This window comes from Etheostoma cragini, chromosome 2, assembly GCF_013103735.1.
Source record: "Etheostoma cragini isolate CJK2018 chromosome 2, CSU_Ecrag_1.0, whole genome shotgun sequence".
NCBI lineage: Eukaryota > Metazoa > Chordata > Actinopteri > Perciformes > Percidae > Etheostoma > Etheostoma cragini.
In genome coordinates, this window is record NC_048408.1 from 18919417 (window position 1) to 18938657 (window position 19241).

Consider the following 19241-nt stretch of genomic DNA (forward strand, 5'->3'; position numbering starts at 1 on the left):
CTCTGTTATTTAAGGCAAACTCTAATATTACTTTCCTGTCATTTTAAAGGGATCACACGTAACTTACTGTGGCAACAAAACAGAGGAAAAAAAACATTCATTATTTATTTGGTTAGTTGGCTGAACATTTCTGTTATTGATTTGTCAGACTAAGGCTACAGTAGCTAGGATAACAAATTCTAGCTCCCTGTATCGGTTTATGCCACTTCACTGATTTGTATAGAGAGGTGAAATCTATCCCCTTTCATTGAACCCCCATGGGGCCTTATTTTGGAAAAAATATGTACAGTTGTAAATGGCAAGAGACAAGTAATTATTTGATCACATTAGAATTGGAAGATGAATTACATATGTTGGGCCCTATCTTGCACCTGGCACAGCGCGGCGCAAAGTGGGGCACGTGCGCCTGGCACATGGACCCATTTTTCCGCTGTCAATCTAGCAAAAGTGGATTTGGACACGCCCTAAATGCACCTGCGCTATACGCTGCACTCCGTGTGCTTACATCATTCAAATAGGGCCCAGTATGTTTCTCGATTAAAAAGATAATTTTGCAAGTCATAAATGTCTCAGCTTGTAATAAAAATGTTGAAATATAAGACATTGTCATTTACATTAAGATGTAATTAGAAAGACTACTCATCCCAAAAGTAGCAAAAGTGATAGCCAACATAAACTACGATGACTTTGTGTTTCATATCAGGATGTAATAACAGGTCTTGCTCGTTTTTTTGCCTACTAGCTTAAAATGACACTGGTTGAAACACATCAGGTAAGATAAAGTTACGTTGTGTTGTGGAACATAGCTAAGCTAGCTATCTAGCGAGAAAGCCAGGCAGCAAACAAGGTAACATATTGTGCAAGACGAGAGGTCACTGAGGAGTTAAACACACAACTAAGTGGTACTTCAACAAATTGTAACTGTCTTCACTTGCTAAATTATCTTTTAAACTGACAACCATCATATGTGTAATTAATGGCTCAATTCAAATGGGATCAAAACATTATTTGTCTCTTGCTGTTCACTACCATACATACTTTTTAGGAAATAAGGTCCCATGGGGTTCAGCTGCAAGGGGAGGGACTTTGCTTCTCTGCATCACTCCAGAAATCAGCTTATGCCTCTGTACTTCTAGTTGCATACCATCAGTCACTTTTTAAATCTTGGAATCACTGAGATCTGGGGTGCACATACGCTGCCCAAGTAGGCAGTGTGGCCCGGACTCTCCTGCACCAACAGCTCATCATTTATATGCAGAGATTGACAATGTATTTTGGGGGAAATAATTATCAAGGTCCAGAACTTGATGACCTCATAGCTGGATGGAGTGATAACATTCACCCTTCCATGATAAGCTGCTTAGAGTTTGTTTTGTGTGTGTATATTTTACCTATGTTTTTAGAGAACTATCCTGATTGTGGGTTTGTAAATCCAGTAAGACAATGTATGTGATATAAATAGCTATACAAATAAACTTGGCATGACATGTCGACCACAATTCAAGTAAAATCTCACTTGTGCATTTCACAAAATAAATATTTGAAATTTACATATAAATTAAGTCCATTGAAAGAGCGCGATGAGCATCTGCTTCCGTGTTTACCAAAAGATTCAAAGTTACAAAGCTGCAAAGGAAATAGAATTCTGGATGCCCCACACTTCCAGGGCCTGGATCTTGAAATTTCCCTTGTAAAGCGGGATGCTCTTGAATGTGTCACAAGGCTCTGAGTATCCCCACTCTAGGTCTTCCTGTAGGCAGAGTGCGTGACCTCCATCACCACCTAAGAGAGGATACATACATCAGCACTCCAGACACACTGTTCGCTTTTGACTTGACCTTTAGCTATAGACCTAAAAATGTGTTTAACTGGCATACCGATTATGAGCTGACTGTCACTGCCTGCTATGAACATGGAGGCTTCGGGTTCCTTGGGTCTCTTTGGCTCTTTGGCAGTCATGGGTCCCTCTGATGGGACAGTGATCGGAACCGTTAGGTAGCTGGGGTCCTGGGGCACCAGAATTGTAGTAGTGGTGTGCAGGGAGTAATCACAGCTGCTGTCTTGATCCTGCTGAGGGGAAGCTCTTCTGGTCATTATGTTGACCATAGCCTGCTGGTAGCGCTCCATGCTGGGACGAAGCTGAAAGAGTAAGCATGTTTCTTGCTTGACAAACAATAAGAAATGTTGTCAATGTGAAGTTGACACAAAATCCGATTTGAAGCATGTTATAGGAAACTTTGTATGATGTGTCAGAGATGAGATTCTATAAGGAGAAAGGAATGTGTCTCACTGTGAAAACAAAACATTCCCCAGTTCCAAAATATGTCAGTCCCTCAGACTCATGCTTTTTCCTTTCTATCACATCTGTTGACAGAAAGGCACCAAAGACCTGAGAAAGGAAATGAGAAATACTAATATTTCAGTAACATACTAAATGTATTCCATAAACCAACTATTTTCATCATTGGCATCAAGACATGGGTTGAATAAAAAAGCACATGCATCAAAATTATCCAATGTATCCCAATATTTATTATGTGTTCTAATGTTACCTCTTCATCCGCAGTTTTGATCATCAAAACCGCTGGTTCGTGTCCCTCCACATGTGAATAGAATCTATGAAAGAGAGAAGAACGTGATGTTTTATAATATCCCATAAGCTGCCATATATGCAACCAGGCAGTGCAACTGTTAACTTAACATAGCCCGTAAATGAAAATACTACAATACCTACCTGCACTGTATATTAATTGAAGAGAACATTTTGTATCTTATAAAAGGAGCTGGAAGGGTCAAATGCAAAACATGATCCCAAAGTTTAACTACTAAAATATTTTCATCTTCCCATAGCACCCTACTGTATATTTCAGAAATAATTATTTTCCATACGAATCAAATCTTTAAGATACAAATCTTTAACTTAAAGACAGTTAAACACTTATTAAGGAACCAGTAGGTAATTTCCTACATAAACCGTCATGGTTCAAATGTAGCACCATTTACCAGCCAAATACTGGCAAGTAATATGCAAGTGGCTGGTAGACTTGCTTCATTCACCAAAACAAACAACAATGGTGATCTATCGAGTGGATGGAAAATTTCCCCTGTAATGTGAGTCACTTGACTTTTGCATGCAAAGCAAACATGTTGATAGTGAAAACACACCCCTTTCTGTCATGTGAGTAGACCTGAGATTCTGTTTTTCACTGCTGGCACATGGTGTTCAGCAGTTATTGATTGATAATGACCTGGCTTCAAGAGACAGAAAGATATGACGGCGTTTAAATACAAATATGAAAGACCCACTTCTAGTCATAATTCATGCCTGCGAAGCCACACCTCATTAGTTCTCACATATGGCTTCTCAACGGTGGTCAAGTATTGAACAAAGGTAACTTACGAAGCAAAGCTTCTCCCGTGTTCAGCTGTATTATACAGACTAATGGGGCTAAAAAGGGCAAAGCGCTCAGGTATCCAGGCCCAGACGACTCTCATCTCAGTCCCTGTCACAACACTAGAGGTGAAGTTGGTAAAGTCCACCGTCTCAACTGACTGCCTTTAGGAACATGAAAATAGCTAAGATAAGAATATGAATAAGACAATAATAACACAAATGTGAGCACTCATTTCAGTTCTTTACAAAACAATAAATTATAAGCATTTTATAAACAGATTCATTTTATTTTTATTTCTAGGTTTCCTACAAATATGCCTCTCACTGGCTGTTCTGTATCAATGTCTGACTTAACTTACCACTTCTGGTGCGTGCTGACACCTTTTTGAATAAGGGAGTCCTTATTGGCATTGAACAAGAGGTTGAGCTCTCGCCGCGTGGCAATCGGAATCATGAAGGCCCTCTCCAGAAGTTTCTCAGCTGTACAGTGGCGAGCTACACTCTGCACAAACCTTTTCATATCGGTTCTGAAGTCCTCTACGTCTGCCACTCGAGATGACACAGATACTTTGTAGAGGCTGAGCAAAGCCAAAGCCACTCTGTACAGAAAATGATCGTGAAATTGTTTCCAAAGTAAAAGTTATGTCATGTGGTTTAAGGATTTCGTTTAGATGTGAGGATGCAGCAGCAACAAACCTGTAGAGTACCTTATAGCCCTCCAATATGTAGACATCCAGCACTCTGATAGCATATGTGAAGGGAAGGTCAGCGAATATCCACATGATCCAGTCAGAGTAAAAATCAAAGAGGTTCTGGTGAGAGCTGGCGATCAGCTTACGAATGCCTCGGCAACACCTATTAGCAAGGTCCCCAAAGGTCATACAGGAAGCACGGTAGGTGAGAAAGGTCAGGTCGATGTAACGCTTGTTGGGGTCCTTGTAGCATATAAGTCGGGACACACTGTAGAAACATTCAGCTTCATCCTCACTGAAGTGGAGGATGAGGGAGACCAATGCCGGCAGGATGGGGCAGAAGTTCATTTCTGGGAAGCATTTGCCAAGGCAAAGCAGGATCTTTTTAACGGAGTTCATGCCTGCTTTGTTGAGACAGTATCTGCATAAGAGAAGAACAAGTAACAAAACACCTTTTTAAGCTCCATTTGGTGAGACCTTAATGTAAAAGTATACATTTGACAATGTGACAGGTCTTGGGCTGTAACGATATACCAAACGCTACTTGTTGCTGATTGTGTGGAATACTGTTTTGTGGCACATGCTCTCCTTTCTGTTTGATTTCCATTTACACACACACATCACTTACTGCACCTTTAAATCATTGCTGTAGCATTTTAATCAGATTTTTAATTATCAATCTTCGCTTATTACTTCTGACCACTATCTCAATATTAAATTAACCAAATAAATGCTTAAAACAGATGAGGGCACTTTAGGCTTTTCCAGTTGGTTCTTTTGCTAGTTTAAGGTTCATATGGGTATATAAAATGCTTTTTTAGGTAACAACTCTCTCTCTCTTGCTCTCTCTCTTTCTCTCTCTCTATATATACAGAATATATTCCACAGAAGTACCTGGGTATTTCTCCTGCCTCCATGTACTCTGGAACTGGATGGGTGCTGATTTTCTGTTCTCCAAAGATCTTCTTGGCTAGTTCATTATGGACATCTCTGTCTGGAGCGACGGACCTGTTCATCAATGCATATTCAGATCATTTGCCTGAACTTTATTTTCAATTTCAATTTAAACAGTAGGATCTTACCACAAATACATAATATGCTTGTTTTTATAAACTTATAAAGTAAAAATAAAATGTGACAATTGTAACCTGGAATTGATGCTGCGGATGATGTGATAGTATGCTTTGGCCCTTAGTGTATGGGGCATGGCCCAGAATCCCTCTCGGCCCATAGTTTTCAGCTGCTGGTGATCACTCTGCAGGATCTGCTGGTATCTTTTTGCAGCTTCAGGGTCAATCTTCTCCCAGTCTACAAACTGTCCATACTTCATCCCCGAGCTGGAGCAAATTTCCCAGTTGTCCGACTCAGAGATAGTCATCATGGACTCTGACTTGAGATTGCCTTTGCTGCCTGAGGAAATTATGCATACATACATTTCATTTTTATTTTCCTAAACCATGCAAATAGATACTTTGGAGTAGAATACATGCTATTATAAAAAACATAATTTCAATACCATTAGGCGCTCTTGTTGATGAGTGCTTGTTTGGTTTAGACTTGGACTTCTTAGAGGTTATTCGAACACCAGCCCCATTCCCTTCTTTCTTTTCCTTTTTGTTTCCTTGATACTGGTGTAGGGAGCTCGCCCTCTGCCTCAGTGGACTGGACCTTGTAAAGTTCCCCACGTCAAAACCGAGGTCAAGCTCTGACGTCTCAATGCAGTAAAAGGACCTGGGGAGGAGTATTTAGGAATAATGTTTTAGGCTAATAATTATGCTTCTTTTTAGTCTTTTTGGTGTTGGGCATGGTCTGCCTTTTATCCAATTTTGCGAACAACATTAAAACACAAATCCACACAATTGTCATAATTATGCCTACCTGTCTGATCAGCAACATATTTTGGATTAAAAAAACAGCACATGCATGTTAAACATGAAAAATACCTGGAGCGTGGTCTTAGAAAGGTTTCCTCTGTCTGTGTCTGCCCGCCATAGTTCTTACTGTCATCTGGACTGTAGCAGGAGTAAGACCTTGACCTGCTCCTGCCTCCTGCCATTGAGCCCATGTCTTGGTCTGTTGATTTGCACATCAAGACTGAATTCATGTTTCTGTAATTAAAAAACTCAAGCGTTCTTGAAAAATCTAGCATCTCAAATCTTATTCTTCCGAAGAAATGCAGGCTGACAGTTATTGTGTCTCCTGTTACTAGCTGCACGTTCTGAGTGTCAGGCCTTTATATACGCCTGTGGGCTGTGTTCACGTGAGACAGATATAGTGGTACTATTTGTTTGTTGTGAGTTCTGCTGTTGAAAGTTAAACAAATTTACAGATTTTCCTGTTTTAACATTAGTGAAATACAGTGTATTATTTGGAGACGTAACTAATTAGACTGGAATGAATCCACAATGCCAACACAACTAGAACCATAAAACAGGGACTACAACTGTCCAGTTTAATGACAAAACACAATTTCTTTTAAACACAGGATTCAACCAAGTGTCCTTTCAATAGCCCTTATAGTTACGGCAATGTTAACAGACAACTTAAGTTTTGAATGGTTAGTAATAAGGTCATCAGAAATAGGGTAATTGTATTTCTTTCTTCGAAACGCATGCATTATGCAAATGCATGGCCTCAAAATGCCAAATCAGTCTTTTCTAAGAAGTCCATTAAAGGTTATTGTTCTACACAACAGATATATGTTTTGATCCAAACACAGCTACTGTTTGGGTATGAAACATAAAACCTCTACAAGTACTTAACTCATATGTGGGCTCCACATGTAATAGAGTTAAAAAACAAACTCTCTAGCCCAGTGAGTGGCATGCTGTCATTACTTCATGTCAATTTCCATGAAGGTTGGGACAATATGAATTCAAACTTGTACTTTGGATACAATGTAAGAATTAAAATTAGTTAAACCACATATTCTTAGAAATGACTTTTATAGGAAAGTGTTTATGAATATGTAATACCCTGTTGGGTTTTATCATGCTGCGCTACCATTGCCCATTTACTGTATGTCTTTGTACATATACAGGCATGTTTGTACGTGTGTATATTTGTGTGTATATGTGTATATGTATGTGTGTGTGTGGGTATGTTTATAGATATATATATATATATATATATATGCATACACATGGTACTTTATGACATCTTTGTTTGTTGTGTTTTACTACATTGTTGTTGGCTGTGTTATTCTTGGTTTATTTGCTGTTTCTCTGGACTGCACTTTGTAAATTTGTTGAGAAAAGTGCTATAGAAATAAAGTTTATTATTACATATCAGTACATGGAGACTCATGTTGTGAAAAGGATTGGGAAACATTTGCCATAATATTCTTACTTTCTGTGTGTCCTGTCATGCTGTTCTGAGCCCTTTACCAAAAATGACCAATCATCTGAAAAATCCTGTTTTTATGGCATTTCATAATAATCCCCAAATTGATCCAGTTGGAACACGAGAAAAAAGGATTGATTGGAACGTTATGTTCAAGGAACTGCAAAAATCAAAAATGTCGTGCAGTCCTAATCTGAATAATGCAAGATTAAAACAAATAAACAGATTCCAAAATAAGACAACTGTGTGATGTTTATTGTAAGGAGTGGTTAACTGCAAATTAAATTAACATGTGTGGGTAACAAACTACTAAGGTGGGAGCCAAGGGTGTGAATTGGGCTGATATTGATATGTTTGGCTGTGGCCATCCAAAGTTCCACATAGCAAAGTATTTACTGCCAACTAAAAATGCATCATTAAGGGAAACACTCCTGGCTGCATGCAGGTTTTAAACACTCAGAGTAAACATAAAATGTCAAGATGATTATTTAATTTGAGACTCCAGAGAGATTTCTCTGCTACATTTATCTAACAGTTATAGTTACTTTGCATGTTTAATTGTCAGAATTGTACATTTAAAACAGACAAGCTCAAAAATACCTACCCAACACTACCCAACAGTGAATTAACTACAACATTAAAATGCTGCTTACACACTGATACATCAGTAGGCCTAATAGTACAATATAATAGGATAACACTGATAGGAGGTAGGTATTCTCCAAAGTAGCCTAAGTTTTTTTTTTTTACTGTTGACACTTTACCTACTGACAATACTAGAAGGCCTACTTTTACTTCAGCAACTTTTTGAAAGCAGGACTTTTTCTTGTGATTTAGCATTTTGGTAGTGTTAAGATCTGCCAAGAATTAGGTAAGGGATACGTGAACAAGTAGAACTATACTGTATTTCTACAATGCTATAGAGTCGGGTGTGCACGAAAATACCGGATTATTAGCTTCCCGTTTTGATTTAGTAAGGGATAGTGCATTTTATTTTCATTAAGGAGCGATCCCGTATTATACGGGATGGGTGGCAAACCTACTTCCTATTTTTTCCCCCGAAGAACTGCGGCCTTGGACTAAATTGTCCCTCGCAGCTTGCCTTTGTGACGTAACACCCAAACAAGAAGTAGTTTGCTGGTGATAATTACAGCCGGGTGGTTCAAACTAAGTCAATTTTCTCCTATTAGCTTACTTTTATAATAATGTCTCAGGATCCGTGGTAAGTAATGTGTCCAACGGCTACAGTAAATTGCCTCAACCGTATAATTAACTAGAAAGAACTAACAACAGCTAGCTAGCTAGCTACTCTTTAACCTACTCTTTTAAGCTATTCTTCGTTACCATCTGCTAGCTAAAGCCGGAGCTAGCTAAAGTATTCTCTATAAAGATGAACCTAATACAATACTTTTTATTTAACATAAGCCATAACAAGATAGTCTCTTTTGTGTTAGAAAATGTGGTATGGCGGTAATGGATCAGGACAAGGAAATTCGTGATTTTTAGGCAACATTCTTTTCTTTACTATTCAGACTTGTTTGGGACGTTAGCTCGCTACCGAGCAGAATCGAAAGAGGAAAATGTCACTAATGAACGTAGCTAAAGATTGGGCTATTTATCAAACTAAACTAAACTTTAATAAAACAAATACCCTACGGTACAACACAATGGATAGGCTCTCTATTAAATACAAATGGGGCAGCTCAAACGTTTGACACCAGGCAGTGTTGTTCATTTAGCCTTTACACAGACACTCAATGGTGTATTGGCTTTATAACATTAAACTCGAGAATTAAAAACTGACCAACGATGTATCTGCTACTACTTTTTGTCATGAGGAGGTAACTACATAACTTCTCTATCCCAATCATTGACATTTAGGTTACAGAATTACGATGCCAATTGTCGCTTGGCACAGGAAATAGCAGAAAACATTCATGAACGGAACAGGCAGCAGAGAACAGGGGGGAACCCTGCTAAGGTAAGGCGTTATAAGGAGTTACATTAACAAAAAAGGGGCAATAATGCCCAAAAATGTGTCCTGATATAGTCGGGTTCCTCTGGTAGTCAGTTGGTGTGAATATCTTCTCTTTTCAGATCAACATGACACTACGGGCATCGCTGCAGAAGCTCAAACAGAACATTGCCCAGCTTAAAGAGGGTTTGTTGCGAGCCTCATCAAGTCGGCGCTTGTATCCTTTCTTCTGAGAATATTCCACACAGTGGAAGTCATGAGACTGAGATTACATTTTTCCTTTGCTTGCAGTAGCAGATGTCTTCCTTTAGAGGGCATAAGAGTGTTTTGAAAGGTTTGCCCCATGGAGTTGTTAGAAGCAGTCTGCCCTAACTACTGAAGAAGTAGAAGTTTTTTTTGTGTTTATTGGTTAATAAACACATCCAAACTGACCTAAATAAAGTATCAGGAGTATCATCTGTCCACTATCACTGAAGGTGGTTAAAGTGATGTTGACCTTTTGCATGGCCTTAATGTGGCTTCATCAGAATGCAATCGGAAGCTGATAGGAGGCAGAATCTTATCGATGACCTACTAACCAGAGAGAAGCAGCTCAATGCCACCTTCAAGGGAGACATCGCAGAGCCTGAACCTTCCAGGTATTTAAGATCCAAGCAAGTGATTTGATCCTAAAGAGGAACAATTAATCAGTCATATTGAGAGCCGCTAATCAGCGACAATAAAGGTCTGTCTATTCTATTGTATTCTCGCTATTCTTTTTTTATTATAGGACACGGCCAGTATTTGAAAATGTTATTAAGCATTTTTTTGCTGTTATGAGTCGGGTGTCCCACAAAGATTACATTTTCACAATTAGATCATGAGGTCGGAGTTTTAAAGGTTTGGGTGAATATGAACATATTTCTGATCAATGAAGTGGTACTTCACCTAAAGTCATAGGAGTAATTTACTTGTTTCCCTGTAGATGATAGGAATTCAATCACTTGTACACAGAAACCACCATCGAATTCATATCAAGTATGATTTCTCACTAATCGCTACAAAGCCATGTTGCTGTGTCAAAAGTCTACCCCCTCTTCTTAGAACACTTTTGATTTAAAAAATAATCTGGGACAACCACTTTGTTGCTCAAGTAGCATAAAACAATTGTGCAATATCCGCTACCCTGAGTCTATGTCTGTCACTGTCAGAAGGGCCAAACCAAGCATTGTCTCATGATGCTTCTTGGAGTCTTTCATTTTGTGATTTTTTTTTTCTCTTCTTCTTTTTTTTTTGTATATCTAGTGCTGAATGCCCAATTAAAAATAATGAATCCTCATTCTCTTGTCTATGTTCTTGACGGAGAGGTCATAGGCGCTGTTCTCTGCTTTGATGATATGTCACTGGTCAGTAGCTTTCTGTGAAAGTCTTTGTACATCCGGTATGACCCATGTGCCATGACCTCTCCTTGTGCTATCACTCGGAAGGAAATCTGTCTGTCTGTCTGCCATTTTGACAGGGTGCTTAACTTCATGGCAAATTTGTTTTATCAAGAGATTTGCTCTCCTTGCACTGCTGATCACACATTTGGCACCTCCTGAAATGAACACACTCATTACGAATGGATGTGTGTATGTGTCTTGATGAACGAGGATGGAAGGGGTGAGTTTACAGTTTCTATCTCTCTGCTGAGCATTGGTTCTAGAACTTGTAGAGCAAATCAAAGAACCGGATGCCTCAGCTTATATCCGATTCATCATTTGATGTGTCATGTCAATGTGACAGCTTTGAAAGCCATTGGCAGCAGGCAGTCATTACTTTGCGTAATGTTTGACCGAGTCTGGCCCAGATGTTATTTGTTTGGACAGGAAGAGGAAATGGTGCTGTGTTAACTTCCTTCAGCTTTTCACGCCTGTTTTTATAAATTTGTGTTTTTTAAATGGTACCTCCATGTTCTTACATTGTTGAAGCTCAGCATTTATTTGATACTTCCTGTGCTGTAAAGTACGTTTAGGAGTTTTGAGAAACCAAACATCACTGTTTCATCAGATCAGGAGAACCAGATCTGATATCTCTTCTGAAATCTTTCACAAGCTTTGGTTTTTGGGATTGATCTACTTAGCGGTGCTTTGCTCACGCTTTCATCTTTTTTACAGACCACACACCCAATTACATAAAAGGCTCTGTATAAAGATCTCCAATGACATTTGCTATTAAATAAGCTTGGAAAACTGTAATCATGTGGTTGTCTGGTTTTAAGTTTGCTCAGTCAAACCGAACTTTAATAGTGATATGTGGTGGGTAATTTGGATTTTTGTGTCGGACCCCTTCCCACTGTGTGGTCCCTGAGGAGGGGGTGGATTGGCCATGCATGGATAATCTAAGCCACTCAGTTTTTTTTTTTGTGAGAACTTTGGGTAGAAGAATAGGGATAGATGTAACAGAGGGGACTTAAATCTATCCCTGAAACAATACATTCTGAGCATCTCCAATTCAGACTAAGCAAAAGCAGGACATGGCGCCTAACATTTGAAGGCCCCGTTCACCCTGTCACCCCGTAGACCCACCTTTCCTAATTATTCACTAACCTTTCCTTTGTATTTGATTGCACTGGAAATAGTAAGCAATTAGTTAAATCTCCCCTGTCCAAGTCATTTATTCAGGACCTAGGTGCTCTAGTGCTTTGTGGTTGCCAAAAGATGTGCCCGACTGATTTTGGCGCTCCCCACTGACTGGTTAATTGGATCTTCACACACTGGCCACTTTTGTGGAGGAAGTGCAGGGCTGGCACACTGTCTCATAGTAATCAAACATGTCATTGAAATTAGACCAAATGCCTCATCTCACCTACTCCTCTGATGGTATGAGCCTCAGCTAGCTAGCATTGTGAATGGTTTGACGGTGCTTTACCAACTACCTCAAAAGCAGCTTGAATTAGTAATCTCCATGTGAGATGCATGTGTTGGAGTGATAGTTTACTGCATTGGACATGCAGAAAAGAGATGAACCAACACAGCTTTCACTTTCAAATTTGAAACATCATGTTTAAATGTAATAATGAAAGACTAAATTAGGTTAGCTGAACATAAAAACCAGAGCAAAACAGTTTAAGTAATGGTATTGTTATTTCCTAAGTCTCTGATATCCCTTTCACCTTCGGCTTTGCGACCCGGCTCGAAAATTGGGTCGGACGAAGGGCGGTATGCCTACATGTGGCAAAGGTAACTTTTTCTCGGCTTGATCAGCCGACTCACTTGCATCAGACATGGTTAAATGCAGCCCCACACAGAGATTCTGAACCCGTCATTGCAAAATGTGGCGCGGGGGGTCCTGAAACACAGCTTTAAGCTATTAGCTGAAGAATAGCTTTTAAAGCACACATTGGTGTTTAGCACAGTACAGTACAGAGAGCTCTCTCTGGTCTGTCGCTTCGTCAGAGCAAAACCTCCCCAGCAGTCCACAGTCCTGTGACAGATTAACGTGCACCGTATACACACTGCACAAGCTAACCTGGTATTTTTCAATCATTCAAAAAACTTAAAAGACGAAAAGGGTAAATACTTTTTTCTGTAATCTAAGCATTTTCTTGTCATAAATGTTCAAAAGAGTAGAGTATTGAAAATGAAACAGGCCTTGTACAGATGTTTTAGTGTTAAGAGTTGAACAGATGTGCATTGTACTCTTATCCCAAGCAGGCATATTGTGTTTACTTATATAGCAAAAAGTCACTGATGTATGATGAGTGTAGTAGACTTGTGTGCTGGAAAAGTGATTGACTGACTGAAAAGGGCCCTTTTGCCATCTACTTTCAGTTGTAGTGCACTGCTAGGTGATTTGTCTTTGTTACTTTAACAGCTGCTCTGCTTTTGGCTAGGAATAGTAATTTCATGGTCTCTTAAAACCTTTTTATTTAAGCTGCTGAGAACCATTTTGGAAACTAATTATTGTTATTATGATGGTGTTTCACAGGTCGACGTTGATGGGAGCAGGGGCAGGAACGAGTGGAGGTGTTGTCGCCAACCCCTGGCTGATCAACGAATCAGAGGAGACCTCGGGGCTGACCTTTGGAGAGATCAAACAGCAGCAGCAACGAGTCATCGAAGGTAATGACACATGATTGAATAAATGGTAAATGGACTGCACTTGTGTATCGCCTTTACTACCTAGGGTTAACGGACAGAGAGCTTTACAATTTGCGAGGCAAATTATCACACGCACGCACATTGATGGTGTGGACCCTTTCACGGGAAGACAGGAGGAGCCAGGGATTGAACCTCCAACCCTGCTACAACTACCCCGAATTAAACCATTCCATTCCAGTTCCATAGCGTGATCAAGCAAACATTGTATTCATGTATCACTAGGATAATAATTGTAACAAATGTTTGCCCTTAGTTGTACCTCTCCAACAAATACAAGATGGCAGTCCTGTCATAAACACATGTAATGTCTCAATGTGTGTAGAAATTATATAATATCCTGTTTTCCTAGTGCACATAAGAAGGCTTTTCCCGTAAAACATGGTATATAAAGGCAGTTGAAAAAGATAAGAGTATTCTGGACCAGGGGTCTTCAACGTTATTTTAAGCTAAGGACACCTTCTCTGAGAGAGAGACGGATCAGGGACCCCCTACTACATATTCTATGAAATTAGTTTGCATGTTAGTCTCTGCCTACAGTAACGTGTGGGCGGCCAAAAGCCTTTATACATACCTTTTTAGTGCATAGAATTCAAAGCTATTAAAATATTTGTTGGCCTGATTTTATAAATCATGTTTTTTTAAATACATGGGGCACCGTAAATTCTTAGGATGAACTGTATCTGTGGATGGCTATCTTAGTGACTACCTTACCCATAGGCCAGGCCAGTAAGCCTTTGTTTTTTCACAAAGAGGCTGATTTATTTTTACTAATATTATGTTTGAATAATGTTAAGACCTTTTGGTTTTTGAAAGATCATTTAAAAATCAACAATAAGTTTGTGCCCCCCCCCTCCTGCAGTAAATCTGAGGACCCCCTGTTGAAGATCTCTGTTCTAGACACAACGTTATTTGTAATAAACTAGTTTTGGCTATGCTGGTTTATGGTAACATATAATAATTCTCATCTAGAAAACATATTGAAAGCCCGTGCCTGCTTTTTTTCTGTTTCCTGAATGGCTCCGACATGACATGAACACCCAGACATTAGTTCACCTGGCTCCAAGTGACACTTCATAGCTATGTCTCCATTATGGCTCTGGTTATTGTCAATGCGGGATCACAGATTCCTCTTAAGACAGTGAAACCAAACCACATTTCTAGTCCCCTGTGGGATTTCTGTTGGAGTTGGGTAATGGTGAGCGCCTGAACCTGCGGTCATAAAAGAATTCCTCTGGTAGAGAGTGTGTCAAACTTGTAAACCTACAGAGGCCAAGTCTTTTCTTTTCTCTCTTTCTTTTCCTTTCAGTTTCACTGTGTTTGCTCTCCACGTTGGCCTGCTACAGTTATAATAACAGGAATATGGCTGAGTGGGGTAAAGTCCTGAATGACTCAGATGTTGCACTGTGAGCTGAGCTGGACCTCAACAGCCTGTAATTACTATGTCCTAAATAGTTGCCTTATTATATCGGAAGTGCAGTAGACTGTAATTGTTCCCTTCTTATAATTGGCATTTTCAAATGGTACTGCACCGTTGCTTTATTGTTTGTCCTACCCCACTGTGAAATTTGACATCACATTGATTTTATTTTTTGCACTATGAATTTTTCTTATGTCTTTTTCTCTTTATTGTTGTCTGGGATTGCATAATCTTCATGCTCTTACTGTTTGTCTCTTTCTTTGTCTCATGTTCAAGTGTATTCTCTTCTCTCTTCACAGCTCAGGATGCAGGCTTGGATGCGCTTGCGGCTGTCATCAGCAGACAGAAGATAATGGGCAAGGAGATTGGCAATGAGCTGGATGAACAGAATGGTATAGTTTACTTTGCATGTGCATCTGTACATATTCGTCAAAAGAAATTCCAGACATGTTGCACTCCGCTGTGTGAAAGCAATCAGACATTCTCGTTCTGCAATGGAACGACTCTCCTCACGTTATTTGCTGGACAGTGAAACTCCCTCACACCACTGCAACACTGACATAGTTAGTTTTAAGCACACACACACGCCCTCACACCACCATTGTCAGGGCAGCTGACCTCACTTTCAGGTCACGACTGTGTCTACCAGCTTAACCTTTGGAATACATCCCACAGAGAATTTTCATGCTGCTTAAATGCACTGAAAAAAACTGTAAGAGTTTTGTGTTCTGAAATCAGATCTGCTCAGAGACAATGGTGAGTTATTTCTGGCTATGTTCCTCTCATCAGTTCAGAAATAGCTTCCATCACAAGTAGTGTGCGAGACAGAACAGAGTGCAATGCTCCAGAATGTTTTTATGCTCACACAGGCAGTACATGAGACATAAGACTTTGGGATGATCATCTGTCATCCAGTAAACAATTCGATATTTTAATGCATCGCTCTCAGACTATAGCAGTTTGTAGGCTGAAGCCTGAGAGTGTTGCCTTACAAAGAGGATGCACACATGTATTTTTAACGTTTTTTTTTTAAATTTAATCGTGAGTGCTATCTCTGTTTACACTGAAAGCGAGCCCAGATCATGCATTAGTCTGTCAGCTTCTTTTCCTTTTCTGAAAATCAGGGAAAGGAACGTCACAGTTCCCAAAATACAGGTGATAAAGCTTAAACCTAAACCGAGGAAATGTCAGACTGTTGGACTGCAGTTGTCTCAGGCAGTTATGGCGTGTGTCTACTCCAATGACCAGCTTCTAGTTGGGAAAAGAAGGCGTTGTTCTATCCTGTAATATCCTGACTGAGCAGTTGTACCAAAACAAATCCAGAGGTTGTAAAATCAAGGGATGGAAACAAACAATATTCCTCTCTGCAGGGGAGGAATGGCAGATGTTTGCTTGTCACCGATGGTAGAATGGAAGAGAGGAAAGCTGACTGTATTAGCCCGCTCTCCTGTTTTCGTATTGAACTAGATGGATCATTGCTCTACTGCTTCGGCTGGCGTGTTTTTCTTCTCGCTCTTTCAGCTTGATGTCAGTGTTTCCGATAATATGAACCTGAATGGGTGATGAGAGAGCTGTAACTGAGAATTACACCAGTTCCACTCCAAGTAAGCGAGAAGGCTTTTGGATTTTGGCCATGGAAACAATGGCCTGTCACTACTCCCGTGTTTAGACCCCACATGACTCTTATATATAAATTTGATGGGAACACAACTCTGTATGTCTGTAAGGTCCCAAAATATCTATGCCACCTGTGGGTACTGTAATAGGCTCCATGTGGCCAAATCCAAATCATACTCATTGTACTGCTTTTAGAGAAGCCTGCGCATATTTCCATCAGTTTTGTCTTTTTAAGTAGGGCATATCTTGGTATTATGATAATTTGAGATAAAAATACTTGGATATATACACAACCTACCAGTTATTTCAAAACACTCATGGTGCAACCGGTCGCTGTGTTCATGCAGACGGTTCATAAAGTGTACACATGGTATTACCTCACGGACCTGTCCGAGCTCTCACAGTCTCTACCCAATTTACGGCCGAGCTTCAGGTTCATAAGGCCTGCTAACACCAGGCAATGATTCACAAGGCCTACAGGGCTCTGCCTTCCCACTGCTTTTCTTTACCACCGTGTGTTTCTTTCCTTTTGTGGGACCTTTGCTGACCCTTCATCTCTCGTCTCCCTCCCTGTTCTCCTTTGCCTCTTTTCAATAGTGCTTTTATTTTGTAACCTCTTTCCCATTTCCTCCATCTCTTCTGTATCCTCTTATGCTGAGTTATGGGGGATGTCTTGGTTCCTTAGTGTTTCACAGGATGGTGAATAGGGACATATATATATATATATATAGCTGAATACAATTTTGTGTGATATTACTAAAGTTGTTTATGTTTATAAAGACAATGTAGTGACTTGTACGTTGTATGCCTTTAGGCTATCCCACTCTAAGGACCCAGCCCTTACATCAGCTCTCTTTTGTAATTATTTAAGGATGCGAGGAACGTAGCTTTTGTATTCTTAAGTCTAACATTCTTATTATTATAGCCTTAACTCTGCAAAGATTCTAACTACATTTAATGTGGCCTGTCCGAGTACTGTTTTTCCTATATTCTTATACGAGACATTATGTCTCAATGAATTAATGTTTTCTGTATTCAAAAAATGAAATGTTTTTCTACTAGACTTGCACTTCAATGAGTTTTTTATTATTATTGCACGAGGCAGCTTTGTAATTGCTGCATTTCTTACTTTTATTAAAATGTCAAAATCAAGGATGTAAAAAGTAAGGGGATAGTTGAATGTTTTTGGAGAGGCAAGGCAAACTAGGTAGCAGGGGAATGGCGAGGCTCCTTGTTGATCTTGACAGTTGGCGCGTAACCTTGGCGTCTGACTGTCTTTCTGTCTTGTAGGGTTCCTTTTCCCCCTGATCACTGTTCTGTAGCAGTGTTTCCCTATAAATAGATTAAGCTCCTTGTAGTTTGGCTCTTCAAGTCTAGCTCATGACCCAAGTGCAGTGGAGGTTGCAATCATTTCCTTTTCAGGAAACAAGTCCAGCTGAGGTCAGCAATGAAGACGACCCTTTTCAGAGGTTTAGAGATGAACCCAAAGCCCTCAGCTACTCCCCTCTCAGTCCAAATGGGATCAACACAGACTGAAATGTAGAAACGAGTAAGCAGAACAGCTACCTCGATTTCAGTCTGCTATATGGCTTATAACATTAATCTGATGCATATTTAAGATTTTCCAATCTTACTTGCCAGTCGTTACAAAAATAGAAATGCAATCCTCAGTTAAATGATGTGCTGTCATCAAGTATTTTTTTCATATTTTCAACATGACTTAACATCTTACTAATTATAGTATATTTCATTTCCAAATAAAATCTCGCAAAAAATGGTCAGGCGCTTAGCAACTGAAATGGCTTGCATCAGCAGTAGTCTCCCTTACCAATGAAAAATATCAACATTAATTTGACTTTAATAGTGTTGGTATTTCTCATATTGTGGCCTGGAACATCCACAGTCTGCACTTGGGTTTTCTCTTAAATTCAAACAGGGTTTACCCTACAATATCACAGATTTCTTTGTTCTGCTTGTTTTGTTTAGTGGGAAAAAAACTGTCACAGGCCTGACATGCGGAGTTCTATAAGCTTGGAAAAGGGTGTGGTTTTAGTGGTGATTGACAGTGCCTACTTGAAGCAGGTCACATGGACACTTGATATTTAACAGCCAGTGTGACAGACAGTGGCTAGCTTGTTTAAAAATGCGGCTTTTAAAAAGGGCGGCAAGCGTTTCAGGTTGTGCGATTTTTCGGCTTTATTGGATTTGACTAGTGGTGAGGCACTGCAGCTATGACATTATGCCATGTACTGTAAAAACTCCGGTCCACAGACAGTGTGAGTGAAAACCACATGATGTAGACAAACATAGAAACACACTAACACATGTAAACGAAGGGCAGGTCCATTTTAAGGTGTATCGCTGTGCTTACGGCTCCTGCTTTGGATGGATGGATGGATGGATGGATGGATGGATGGATGGATGGATTTTATATAAATCCCAAATTGGATAATTACTCTGTTACAAGCAGCATGTCACCAAGGACATACACACATACTTATCACACACAAACCAAAAATACAATAAATATACTAGAAATAATAACTAAGATAAAACATCCGAGAACAACTACAGAAAAATATACTTAGACGAATGAAAAATAATATACATGTAGAATGAAATTTACAACCTATATACATAATTTATATCACAAAATATATATTTTTTACGGTATTAAAATATC

General features: G+C 39.6%; 2 protein-coding genes across 4 annotated transcripts in view; one reads left to right on the forward strand and one right to left on the reverse strand.

Moving 5' to 3' along the window:
- Positions 1-1329: 1329 nt before the first annotated feature.
- Positions 1330-6282, reverse strand: LOC117935197 (TBC1 domain family member 24-like). 3 transcript variants are annotated; one of them, XM_034857338.1, is made up of 11 exons: positions 6030-6282; positions 5603-5817; positions 5235-5496; positions 4981-5094; positions 4091-4507; positions 3754-3993; positions 3401-3556; positions 2553-2616; positions 2291-2389; positions 1878-2139; positions 1330-1782 (listed from the first exon to the last, which is right to left on the reverse strand). In XM_034857338.1, exons 1-11 carry the CDS (start codon positions 6233-6235, stop codon positions 1619-1621), a joined length of 2199 nt encoding a protein of 732 aa, XP_034713229.1. In that variant the 5' UTR covers positions 6236-6282; the 3' UTR covers positions 1330-1618. The 3 variants fall into 3 exon arrangements, with proteins under 3 accessions (XP_034713229.1, XP_034713244.1, XP_034713237.1); XM_034857353.1 differs by having other exon boundaries at positions 1528-1782; positions 5603-5754; XM_034857346.1 differs by having other exon boundaries at positions 1528-1782; positions 5235-5487.
- A 2234-nt stretch (positions 6283-8516) lies between these two features.
- Positions 8517-19241, forward strand: part of stx8 (syntaxin 8) — a 43879-nt gene continuing 33154 nt past the window's right edge. The window contains exons 1-6 of the mRNA XM_034857522.1: positions 8517-8650; positions 9310-9409; positions 9526-9620; positions 9931-10041; positions 13352-13485; positions 15241-15333. Of these exons, the coding sequence (XP_034713413.1) occupies positions 8634-8650; positions 9310-9409; positions 9526-9620; positions 9931-10041; positions 13352-13485; positions 15241-15333 (550 nt within the window). The 5' untranslated portion in view covers positions 8517-8633. The remainder of the gene's footprint in view (positions 8651-9309; positions 9410-9525; positions 9621-9930; positions 10042-13351; positions 13486-15240; positions 15334-19241) is intronic.